The sequence below is a fragment of the Ambystoma mexicanum genome, chromosome 12 (assembly GCF_040938575.1).
Source record: "Ambystoma mexicanum isolate Mex_15411 chromosome 12, UKY_AmexF1_1, whole genome shotgun sequence".
Lineage (NCBI taxonomy): Eukaryota > Metazoa > Chordata > Amphibia > Caudata > Ambystomatidae > Ambystoma > Ambystoma mexicanum.
The window spans coordinates 558,770,312-558,782,988 of NC_090936.1; the positions used below are offsets into that span (position 1 = coordinate 558,770,312).

The window sequence follows — 12,677 nt, forward strand, 5'->3', positions numbered from 1 at the left end:
ATGCTGCTCACTCAAATGCACAGTTCTAGTTATCAATATAATTGCTAACCCTTGGTCACCTGGACAGCTTTTTCTCTTCTTTCTTCTACCTCTATTTTACCCTTATTTCACTCTGCCTTTGCTTACACATATCAATGGAAGGGTGCAAACGTTCAGTTCACAAAATTCTATCTATTCTTACAACTTTATCAAAAGTTCATTTAATTTTCAGGTGCATCCGCATGTGACCCATCTGGCAACTCTGATCATATCATATGGAAGTATAAAGTACCATTACCCATGAATGTAAAAGACACATTCCTTTTGGCTTTAAAAAAAATGCAGTATTGTTTTTATAAAAAATGTAAGTTTTTAAAATTATTTTTAGTTTAGTTCAATTCAACCGTGTTAGTCAAGGGTTGGATAGAATGTTGATCCGAAACAAAACAAGTCAATACCTTAATTATGCTAAAAAGGTTATTTATTTTGCTTATTTGCAAGCTTTTGTTGAATGCCTCCATTTCCTAAGGCAGAGATGGAATACAACATTTGAAAAACATCACAGCATTACATATTACATAGCCCCTCCTGCAAATACGCCATTATCCGTGCCTGTCTGCAAATGATTGATGGTGTTGCTCAGAGAGGCATGTATTGGATGTTCAACTCCCCTAAACATTGCAATCTTCAAGGTCTAAATGGTACACATTGTTAAGTAGGGCAGGGGTCAGGGGAACTGATGAGCAGGGAGATCAAAAGCAGCCCACCCTATGTACATGCAGTCCAGTTGAAGCGGGTATTTCAGGCAGTCCCTTTGCAAGATCAGTTGAAGAAGAATCATCAACATATCAGGCTTGTGCCTTTAGAATTCTGAAAGAGGGGATACGCAGTCAGTTTATGTGTTAGGCCTGTGATCAGTGGAGCCCAGTGTGGTAAATCTGTGTCAAATACCATATTGGGATTGTGTTACATCACAACCAATAGTAAAGGTTGGGGCTTGACTAGGGTGTACTCCGAGACCCCTGACCGGCCCATAGAGTCGGAGTTTGCTCAGAAGCACCTTAAGACAAGATAGCAGCACCCGTGAGATGGATGGAGGTGCAGATTTTATTACTCCAACACCAATCAATAAGGACAAGTCAAACGGTTTGGGAAAGGGAGTCCGTTTAATGACAAGTACAAAAAACAGGGAGTTATGAATATCAGCAATGGTGCGATCTTCCTTTTAGTTTCAACTCCAACGAACTTCATAAAAACTGTAACATTTTTTACTCAAAACCCATCATCATTGATGTGCAACACTCAAAAGTTAACATGCAATTCTATTGGTTAGGAAAAGGTAACTTTACTATAGGTATTATTTCTGTATATGGTAACGGAGTGAGGGGATTGGGAAAACACTGTCAGGTCGGCATTTAAGCCCTTCCTTCGAAAATGACTACTGCAGACGTCACTAAAAGTACGACGTTGCATTGGTTTGACTAACTATAGGACCCTAGATTACTTGGTCCACTGTGATTGGGTTGACACCAACCCCATGCATACTTTTTCACTTTGCTTAGCAGCACGCAGAATGGTCGGCCAGGTGCAGGGTGCCCCTCAACTCACCCGGCCTTCCTCCAATCAATCATTACTTTAGTGACTATGTGTCAATTATTTCACAGTGGTTGGCCTCGAGATTGCATCTTCTGCCTCGATATATTCACCTGTCTCACAGCCATGCGTGGGTGTGAGGGTCTTGCTTCTGTTCATTTGGCTGGTCACGTGATTCAGGCACCGTGGATTTGCCTTTTCCACAACAATTTGTGTATTTGATTTTATGTTCACCCACCACCTGCCTTCGCCTTCTTATCTTGCCCCTTCAAAGCAGTATATTCTGGTCCTTGCTTCAGTTAATTGTAGCTAATGCTTGTTCATTTTGATGGATACGACCTTGGTTCCTTAGGCACGAGTTGCCTCTGCTGAGTTCCGTTTCTGCTGCTCGGCTCCTGATTTTGTTGGCCTATTCATTAACTGTTTGCTCACATACTGACATGAGTGTTCAACATTTTTGTACAGCAGTGTCACTTTTTATGCTTTACTACCACCTGTTTTAGTAACTCCAAAACTTTGGAAAATATGTCTGAGAAATCTGAGTAGAAAATATTTCTGTGGCAGTACAACCGGCCAGTCCCATAATACTAATCAACTGTGTGTGCTAAAACAAATTAATACATATATTTTAGACAGCTCATGGTAAATTAAATAATATAATTTTGAAAAGATAAAAGTTTATAATAAAGTTTAAAAACATAAAAGGATGAAAACCAAAAGTGAGAAAAAGTTGGAAAAATCAGGAAACAGGGAGAATATTCACCAAGAAAAGGCACGTTGAATGAGTGTAGGAGTGAGGGTACAGAGAGATGTTAGATCGATTTAACAATAATATATATATTTTTAAAGTGTAGATAGACACCAATTTGACGAAAGTGGGAGGCACCTTGTACAACACCAATACATTAAAGGGGGAAAACAGTGGTCTCATCCATTACAGTGTTAAAAAATGCATGATTATAAGGTGGGATGGTTGGGGGTGCTGGAGAGGCATATCAGGAGGGAAGCAGTAAAAACGACACTTCACACATAACATTAGCAAACGCAAATGAACAAGAAATATTTGCATTTTTGAACTTTGGAATTTCAAATGTAATTTTCCAAACTAATCACGTATTACCCTGGGATGTTAATTCAACTACACGGCAGTGGTAGGGGAAGTGGCATCAAATATCCAATGAGTAATTGGCAACATATGACATTTTGATTGTGTCAAAGAAAGTGGTGCTACTTTACCTTTGAGAGTATGTCATCACATAATATGACACCAATGATGGAAAAATTAAAAAAACGTATTTAAATTTAGATAAATTAAATAACAGAGAAACTAAAGGAGGAAAACATCTTTTTTTAGTTACCAACACATATTAGCTATGCTGCTGCTTTGATATGCCAGGGATATCGCTACAGGATGTCAGAGGAATGCCTAGCAGAGACATTGCTGATAACAACCACTGTTCACATGCCATTACAGCCTCATATGGCCAGGTACTGCCATCTTATTTTTGTTATTGCTTCAGATGCCAGAATAGCCATCATATGCAAGGTACAACCTCAAATACGCCAATGCTATTATTTTGCTGCGTCAATTAAGCATCATATGCCATGCATACTGACTATGCACATGATTCAGCCTCAACTTTCCATGTGTTCAATCATGTGCCAAGTGCAGCCACATATGCCCAAGTACTGTCAACTCACTGCAGATAAAGCTGCAGAAGGCAGGTGTGGTCATCATCTGAAAGGGAGACCCACAGAGGTTTTAAGGGTTGCCATCACATGCACAGGGAAGGGCCCGCGCAAGAAATTATTTTACATTGTAGCACCTAGCGTCCTGATTTGTGCCATGTAATCTTTTGGCGGTATGCACAATTTTATTGAACAGTCACATACTTACTAAACATGGCAACTACAACATACGCATTTAATAATTTCACTTTTTGTAGTTTTTGCCAAGTTCAACTCTTTAATTATGTATTATTAAACACTTTTCATTTCGTAGGTTCGCAATAGTTACAATGTTCATTAAAGTTGCACAATTTTCCAATTTTGTTGTCGGATCTGGGATCTGCGGCCGAGAGGTCTTAGCATGTGGCACCGGCGGCATCCTGCTCCAGAGCAGTCCTGCTAGGATGGGATCTAACCTCTGGCTCTTTGTAACTGGGCCTTGCAGGCCTAGTGCATAGTGTGTGTTCATCATGTACATCCAGAGATATTCATTAACGAGAGGAAGTGCGGCCCCCCCACCATAAACATTTCCGGCTATGGGCAGGTTTGGGCTGCTTGCGGAACCAGAGATGATCTGAGGTATTTCTTGACTATATTGTCAACCAAACTCCGCACGTGCCGGTCACACCTCCTTCAGCTCAGTATGAGGAGGGGATGATCCAAGCGAGATGCCAGGTTTATCTCCGGTAGGTACAGGCTGGTAAAGAACTGCAGGCTGAAATAGAACAGAAAAAATAATGATTACTTCTAGTCTGATTCCTTTCATGGAGATGAGAGATTACACCCCCACTCACTCACTAGGAACTGCAGAACCTCCTGTGTGTTGCATGAGTGTTTAAGTGCACTGTGCCCAGGCTGTACTTGTATCATGAATTGTCACATCTCTGAAGTGCAGACTTGTTTTCTAGTAAGGAAAGGCCCTTGTCACCTTCACAAGTTACGCTGTCGCCACTGTACCTGTTTTCAGACCAGCTGCATCAATGAGTCTGTCCCCTAAAATGTGTGCATGCCTGTGGAGGTGCAATTTGTGTTCCAGCACAAATGCAGTTTTTGTAGGCGAGAAATGAGACCAGGGTTGTAACCAGGGGGTGACATAGGCAACCACACCCCATGTTGCATGTGCAGCTTAGAAAATGTGAGCAAACGCTTGAGCAGGGTTGGACTATTCTGGCCATGCAGGACTACAGGTTAAGAGTTTACCAGGAGTACACTACGGGGCTGTGCTAAGGATACTGAATATGACCCTCGTCTACCACATCCCAGGAAGAAGAGAACATCTCCAGAAAAAGCACATACTCATGCTCGACTTCCTTTGCATCTTGTACTCATGGTGGCCCTGAATCATGCTGTTCCCATCTTCATCTTGTATCCGGGCTTACAACATTATGTGTTACTACTGACTTCTGCAATTGTATTCAGTCTCCCCTCTTGCTTCTCCACTCTTTTTGACTGCTTACTCTCTGTTTTCTCCTACCCTTACTTTCTTCTATGCACTTACTCTATCAGAATTGTCTCTGGACCTAGTATGATAGCAACCTCGTCTGTCTCCTCCCCCATCCCCTCCAGCACTATCTGAAATGTCGTCAGGCCTAGTACGATAGTCGCTTGTTTTGTTCCTTCCCTCCCTTTCTGCACCTCCCTCCGTCTCCCTCACCTTTTGTTTTTCTCCAGCTCTACCAGAAATGTCATCAGGCCTAGTACGGTAGTCATCTGTCTGTTTCCATTTCCTTCCCACTCTGCCCCTCCCTTCCTTATCTATGTTTTACCTCTTGCACTATCTGAAATGTCATCAGGCCGAGTACTGATAGTTAATTTCACATCCTTACTGTTCATGGCCTGTAAGAATGTCATTGTATTTTCCCTTGTTCCCTCCCTTGCCTTGAAGTGCTTTGAAACACATTGTGCATAGGCGCTATATAAATAAACTATCATATCATATTCACCTGTTGGAGAAGCTGTAGCAGCATTTAGTGTCTCCCAAGAGAGCACCTACATCAAGTGCAATCTGACATTTTGAGCATTCATGATCCTCCAGTGACCTTCATGCTGCACCCAGATGAGTTACACAGAACTAACACCCCAAAACAGAATGTTAATTTCTCTATTTTAAGCATATTTCTAATTTGCTTCTGTCAGTTGTGTATTAGTATTTGCTTGTGAATAATGCTTACTGTATTGTTTTTAAATAAACTGACAATTCTTCTTACTGAATTTAGTCTGGCACGAGAGGACTGCCAAAGGTGGCCATTTTATCTGTCTCAGTGGAGCATTCTCCCGAAAGCCAATTTAGATTAGTGATGAGTTTACAAAAAATCTTTTACTGTTGAGAGGGTTTGATACATTTATGAAACATGATACGTGTTTCTGAGCTGGCTTACTCTCCAACAAACGGAGATGGGAAGGTGAAAAGCTAGAGTTAGAACTTCCCTTCTGATGGCTACGTGACTCCTATGAACTGGAATATAGGGACATCGATATACAGGATGCTGAGTAAGACATGTGACATAAACAAGAAATCACCCAGAATACCGTAGAGCAGGAAACAACCTAAGAGAGAACACGAGGAGGAATATTATTCTAACAGCTGCTCCTGAATGTGACACACAGGAAGGCACCGGAAGTGTCTGAGTTCTGAGGAAGTCAGCCATTGTTAGCTCTTAGGTGCCTGCAAGTGGTCAAACTTGGGTCAGGTATATGAGAGGGGAGTTGTGAGATGGTGCCGAATACAGGGCAAGGGGTAATCAACCACACTTACAGCCCTAAGAACCAACCTGACTCCAGAGAACACAAGTCTGTACTGGGCACAGGAGCACAAAGCTCAGTACGCAAATGTTAGGTCCTTTTTTGGTCGTGCCTCCATCAGACTTCCTTTTGAGGATTAATGGTCTGCTACTGACTGGCACGGAGCCAAAAAGACAAGAACTTTAAAGATCTGTTGATATCTTAGAAAAGCTACTGTCTGACTAAATAAAATCCCCTTCACTGTCAGTATGTTAAACCATGACTTGGTATCAAAATGGCAGAACCACTGATTGCAACAGCAGGAATGGATCATTTCCTGAAGAAAAATTCAAATGAATACATCGGGAGCTGAGAAGAGGACTAAAGGTGCTAGGAAATGAGCAAACAAACCTATAAATTGGATGAAAACCAAAAACACCCTTGAGGATCATGCTTTCACAAAAATAAACACAGTCACCTGATTGAAGTAACTGGTAAAACAATACATGGCCCTCATGGACAATCAGGAGCACATAGAAAACACAGCACACAACAAACAAATTTGTTTGCATACAGGCCTCCGTGGCACTGCTAAAGGAGAGGAGTTTCAAGAATGTGTTGAAAATCTCCTACAAACTATTCTGGATCAACAAAATACTATGCACAATTTAACTCAACCATGCTCACTGAGTGGCCTCATTTGGCCAATGTCAAGATCTCCAACTAGACATTTTAACAGAGTTGCACTTTTGCACCAAAGAGTAAGTCATGCAGGTGGTATGGGCAGAGGGGAGATTTTGTTTAATGTCTGGCATTTGTAGCTGTGCCAGGACCTCTAAGTGACAACAATTCAGAGGAGAATCGCTATATGATGTCATAGAAATATGTACTTTAATGATATTTCCTAATCATAAGGGAATCTGCTCTGCCTTTATTGCTGATGGAAGCATATGGGCCTAAGAGAGGATTGGTAAAGACCCAAATGAAGGTAAGTGGGTGAAATGTCGTAAGGAAAATCAGTTACGGAATGTTAATCAGAACTGCTGAAATCTAGGAGCAGGCAATTGACTTAAATCTAAGGGAAGGGAGACAGGGACTCTTCTCTCCACAGACAAGAAGCCACTAGCAATTGCCCGAGAAGGACCCAGGCCACGAACACATGCCAGCAATGCAGGAATTAGATGATGAACATTACAAGTATACTTATGCTGAACAATATTGGTATATCATTAGAACACAACTCCAATAGCTAGTTACAATTATCTAAGTAACCTAATGAATTCAATAGAAAAGGGATGGCCAAAAAGGAATAAACCCAAGCAAATATTTAGACTTAATAAACAGATGGTAGGAGGTTTGAACGTTACAATCATTTCAGTGTGATGATTTTTTAATGTGTCTGCATTTTCTTTTTTTGGTTTCTTTTGAGGACAGAGGTAGGGCTTTTGCTGGGTAGAAGGCAGGGGGAAACGTTTATCATCACTATACAGCACAAAATAAAATGAATGATTGCTAAGTATCTGGAGATAGGTGGTCTAAGGGTGAAGAAGGAGGAGATTGACACACTGGTGGCATGGTTGTTGGCATAAACATTTATTACACCAGAAATTAAAAATAAAACCTGTCTTTTCGTAACTCTAAGGGCGGTTTCCCTACCTCAACTAAAAGTGCTAAGGATTCAGTCAGAATTCCCACGTAAATTAAGAGTCCACCATCCTGTGTCAAAACTCCACTTCTGTTCTTCACACTTGTAACTAAACTAAAGAGGTAGTGGACCTTCTTGGTCCAGAAGAATGACTCCCTTCTTCTGGATAGCAGATCACAGTTCCAATTGTTAGGTGGGATCTTTACCTGAAGGAATGACACCCTTCCCCAGTTCTTAATCCCTTTCCAGGGCACAAAACAAAGTTACAGATTGAAATTGTATTGTATTGTAGTAGTCATTTATGTAGTGCCTTTTCCCTTTTGTATGGCCTCAAAGCACTTTGTGTTAGGAAAGCACTTGGGGTCCAAAGTCCCGGTATCGGAAAGTTCTCAGAGGAGGCTTAACATGCATGTGTGCATTTGGCCAGGATTAGGATTTAGGAGAGCTGGCTAGGTTCCAGAAAGCAACCCAAGAGGTCAGGCATGTGGATGGCTGCTAAGCGACGTCACGACAGAGTGCTAGTGCAGGAGACTCAATATGTACCCAGCTAGACTGAAATTTGTCATAGGTTGTTGTTGTATTTTAATGGCAGAGATGTTGCGGCAAGTGCAGTGTTTCAGTGCGAAGAGGGTATGTGACCAGCTAGACCGAATTTGTCATAGTCATAGCTACTTTCTAAAGTGCATGTATGGATAGCCATGCCTGCAGCAGATGTCCACCAAAGTTGTACATTTAAACATACCTTAAACTCAGAAGGGGCTTATCTTTGATGTCGCAGTGTCATCCGATCTTCTGTGGGGGAGGAAAAAGCCAGCTACCTTTGTAGAGATTTCTAGGCACTATGGACAGGCTATCCTTAAATTCTACCAAGTGCAATGGACTGGCTGTCCTAGAACATCTTCTAGGTGGGACAAACAGGATACCATAGAAACTAGGATAATGGGATTATCTAAGCACAATAGACAGGATACCTTTAAAGTCTTATGTTATAATGAGTGTCTTCGCTCCTGTGTCTTCCCTGCAGTGGTGATGTCAGTGGAATGTGGCGAGGTCACTGTGCTTAGAGTGTTGCCATCTGAATGTGTGTTCCATGGGCGACAGTTGGAGATAGAGAGCTGGCTGGCAAGGATGTGCCGCTGTTTCCTGCTGTGTACTTAACTAATAAACCCATATAACTTACCTGCTGGCTCACATGTGTTGATGACAATATGACATTGTTACTCTGGCGACGAGGATGGGATCCTGTTGAGGAGGGAACAGCATCCAGGAACATCGCCCTCCAGTCTACACATCCTAGAGTACAGCCAGCTGCCTAGGCCCCAGAAACAGGGATCTGGGTGCCATCCCCAGCAGTCCGGGTGTGCTGGGACAAGCGGTCCCTGTTTTGCGCTGGTCTGGAGTGCAGGAGGACAATTTAAAGACTTCTGGAGCCAGCGAGTGAACGAGATCCATGGTCCGGTAGGGTTTCCAGGCCTGAAAGTGCTGATAAACCCAGAGTTTGGCCTGGTGAGAGTCACTCAGTTTGGCGTTCCAGTGTCGGAAATAAGTGCCCAGTGCTTCTGACGGAGCAGTGATCCTTCCGGCACTCTGTAGGGGGTGTCGGGAGCCCCTGGGTCCAGAGACAGAGGGTCCAGTGGATTGATTGGAGGTGAGGAGGTGGCCGCCGTAAGCACGGTCGAGAGGTGCCGCTCTTGGAGGCCGTGTGTTCTGGGCTGCGGGAGCAGCATTCCCGGTAGTGGGTTGCGTGGAGCCGTTGCCTCTGCGGTTATTGATGCCCGGCCGGAGATGTGCATGCCACGGGGTTGGCGTTGTAATGATGACGTTGCCAGATCATCATGGAGCGTTCCAGCATGTCGAGCTGGAACGCGGGACATTTTTTAAATGTGACTTCTGCGGCGTCCATATCGGGGTGATGACGTGTGTTGATCTTTGTGGCACGTCCCGGCAGATGGCGCTCGAACGCGGAAGTAACTTGTTAAACGCTGTGTATTCGACGCAGGTTATGGTGCGCTCCTGGTGTAGGACATGAAACGGGGCGCATAAAGAACAAAGAGGTGTGAGTTTTCGCGGTTTCCTTTTCGTGTTTATCTACGAGGCGGGGGAGCAGGACTGGACGTGGAAGTCCTTGGTTTCCCTGGAAAGGTCTTGTGGGGAATCTGTGTGCATTTTGATGGAATGGAAACCAAGATTGCATTTTAAGTGCATGTCTCCGGAGGAATCAGAAGTTTCACTTGTTCTTGGATTGGCAGACGTGAGTTTTCGCGGGTGTAACTTTGGGTGCAATGTCCGGTTTGGAGTCTACTTGGAGTGGACTTATGATTGCGCATTTGGTTTCACGCAGGTGTGCCAATTCAGGACAAGATGCGTTGTTGCAGAACTGATTTAAGTCCCCGTAAGGCCGTGTGAGTGGTGTCTCGTTTATGTGTTGTGGCCTACGTGTGTTGTGCTCCGGAGTGTTCAACGTTACGGGCCAGTATGGTTTGTGTTGTGGCCCTATTCAGTGATAATTTGAAATGTGAAATGTTAATTGTATTTTTCCATTGACTTTGTCGTGCTATAAGTTATATTTTATTTGCATGTGGGTTCTTGGACTCGTGGGTGGCGGGTTCAATTTTGCATTGTGTGTTAACCTCTTTTATTTGCAGGTGGAGGCCGAATTTACTTTCTGACAGGACTCGCGGGTGGGTTGGAGGCTATTTTGCATTGATGACTTTTCGCACATCTATTGGGCCTATGACTTTTCCACAGAATATTAGAAGCTTGCGTTGTATAGCGGACAGTGTATGAAATCATTTCGAATTTGTTTATTTGTCTCTGTCTGCCATGTGAACGCAGTGAGGGTTGTGAGAAGAGTGAAATGCTAGTGGCAGAGACTTTAGGCCATACGCTTTGTGATTATATGGCTGCATTGTGGTTTGGCAAGGACTGTGGTGCATGTGTGGAGTAGCGCTTGTGGTAGCCTAGTAGGTTCTAGGGGCCACATTTTAAGGTGGTGTGTGCCATTTTGGTATGCCATTTTAGACGTTTGTCGTGAGTGTGACCACCGTGGTAGCCTGGTCTGGGCTGGGGGTCCGACATTAGGAGGTAGTGTGCTGTATTTGGCAGGGACTTGGGGTCCCGGGGTGTGTAGAAGTGTGTTGTATTTGGCAGGGACTAGGGGTCCCGGGTTGTGTAGAGGTGTACTGTTTTTGGCAGGGACTACGGGTCCCGGGGTCTTACTACATATCTTACAAGTTATACAAATGCTATCCAAGGGGTATGCTAAGTGTGATATCAAGGATACCTGCATATAACCACTGTGCATTACAATGGCGAACTAAAGCATTTACAAGTGCAATGGAGGGTTCCCAACCTATATCTTTGAACTTCATGGGCAAGCTAAACATCATGAAGCGTAAATGCTCTAAGTGTAACATGTGTTAACATGCATGTGCTTTTTTTTTGTTGCAATGCCAGGCTACTCACATATCTAGGTACAACCCCACTGCTGTCCTTACAGGTATTATAAACATATAATCAGCTAATACCAAGGGTTAATATCAAGAAACTGTCAGGTCCAGTACAAAGGCCCTGGAGCTGTGGCAAGCTATGCTGACAGATCTTTAAGCATAGAAGAACACTCCTAATACATCTTCTTGGTGCAATTAACAATCTGTCCACAAAGGACTTCAGGCACATTGGGCCGGTTCTCCCTATGATCTTGAGAGTGCTGGGGATATCATCATAAAACATCTGCATAAATGGACGGACTAGCGAGAAAGTGTAAAATAAACAGCAAAGTTCTCAGTTCAACTCAAAAGGGTTAAGTTCCACCTTAAACATCAACACTCCTTATTGCACATAGTTACTTTTCACTATTGTGGTACTGGAGAATTACTCCCTTCGCAAGGTGTCTTGTAAATTATTTTTCCCAGAGAATTACTCCCTTGTCCAGGTGTCTGACTCTCAGTATTCCTTCACACACAGCCTGGGGTATTGACTCCCTTCCCCTGCCCTTTCTTGGTTTTTATTCTCACACTTTTTGGCTTTAGTTTCGCAGTTCCCCATGCCAGGGTGAATGTCTCCCTTCCCCTGGCCTTTCTCAGGATCTTTAACACAGTTAAAAATGCCAGGAGGAATGTCTAATTTGCCCTGGCCTTTCTCAGGCTCTATAACACAGTTCACAATGTCAGAGGGAATGTCTCCCTTCCCCTAACATTTTACATGGTTCTTTAGCACAGTTCACAATGTCCGGGGGAATGTCTCTCTTCCCCAGGCCCTTCTCAGGCTCTTTATCACAATTCGCAATACCTGCGGGAATGTCTCCATTCCCCTGCCCTTTCTCTGACTTTTTGGGACTTTACAAATTCTCCCAAATGCAAAGTCTATTGAAGGTCATGGATCTTTGTTTTCCCTTCTTCCCACGCAGACCAACTTGTTACACTTCCCTGCCAAGTATAGTCTTTAGGAAGCTGTTCTGTGTTTCTTTTTATTCTCCTTTTTCTTCAGACCTTGTTCACTCTCCTGCCAGGCCCTGTCAAGATGAAGAATGATTGTGATGCTCTTCTTATTTTGCGTTCGGGTCCCAGACGTGTGTTGGCAGTCCTGGTTGACTTCCTTGCCAGATACTGCAGTGAGGAAGAGTGATTGTGATGCTCTTCCTATGAGAGTGCGTGTCCCAGATCCATGTTGGCAGATCTGGGGTACTTTCTGGCCAGGTACTGCAACGAGGAAGAGTGATTGTGATGTTCTTCCTATGAGGGTACGGTCCCAGATCTATGTCTATTGTCTTTCTGGTGTGGGGTTAGGGGACTTGATTCTTCCCCCAGCGTCCTCCCCTGTGCCCTCATATGGTAGTTCCAGCACGTGGCAGTACCTTCAACTACCTTTCTAATCTCCCCGTTAGCCCCGGTACCACCAGGGTTTCAGTTGCTTAGGTCCTTTTCAATACAGGCTTCCTCAAGCTCCAGTCTTGACTTCTGTGGGCCTCTTGGGTCTTCTGACATGCTGCTGTGGCTCTGCATCCATTGAA

General features: G+C 43.6%; 1 protein-coding gene across 1 annotated transcript in view; it reads right to left on the reverse strand.

Annotated features, from left to right (window-relative positions):
• Positions 1-1,126: 1,126 nt before the first annotated feature.
• LOC138513771 (membrane-spanning 4-domains subfamily A member 4A-like) overlaps positions 1,127-12,677 on the reverse strand; it is a 509,343-nt gene continuing 497,792 nt past the window's right edge. The window contains exon 7 of the mRNA XM_069628863.1: positions 1,127-4,015. Coding sequence (XP_069484964.1) covers positions 3,923-4,015 — 93 coding nt within the window. The 3' untranslated portion in view covers positions 1,127-3,922. The remainder of the gene's footprint in view (positions 4,016-12,677) is intronic.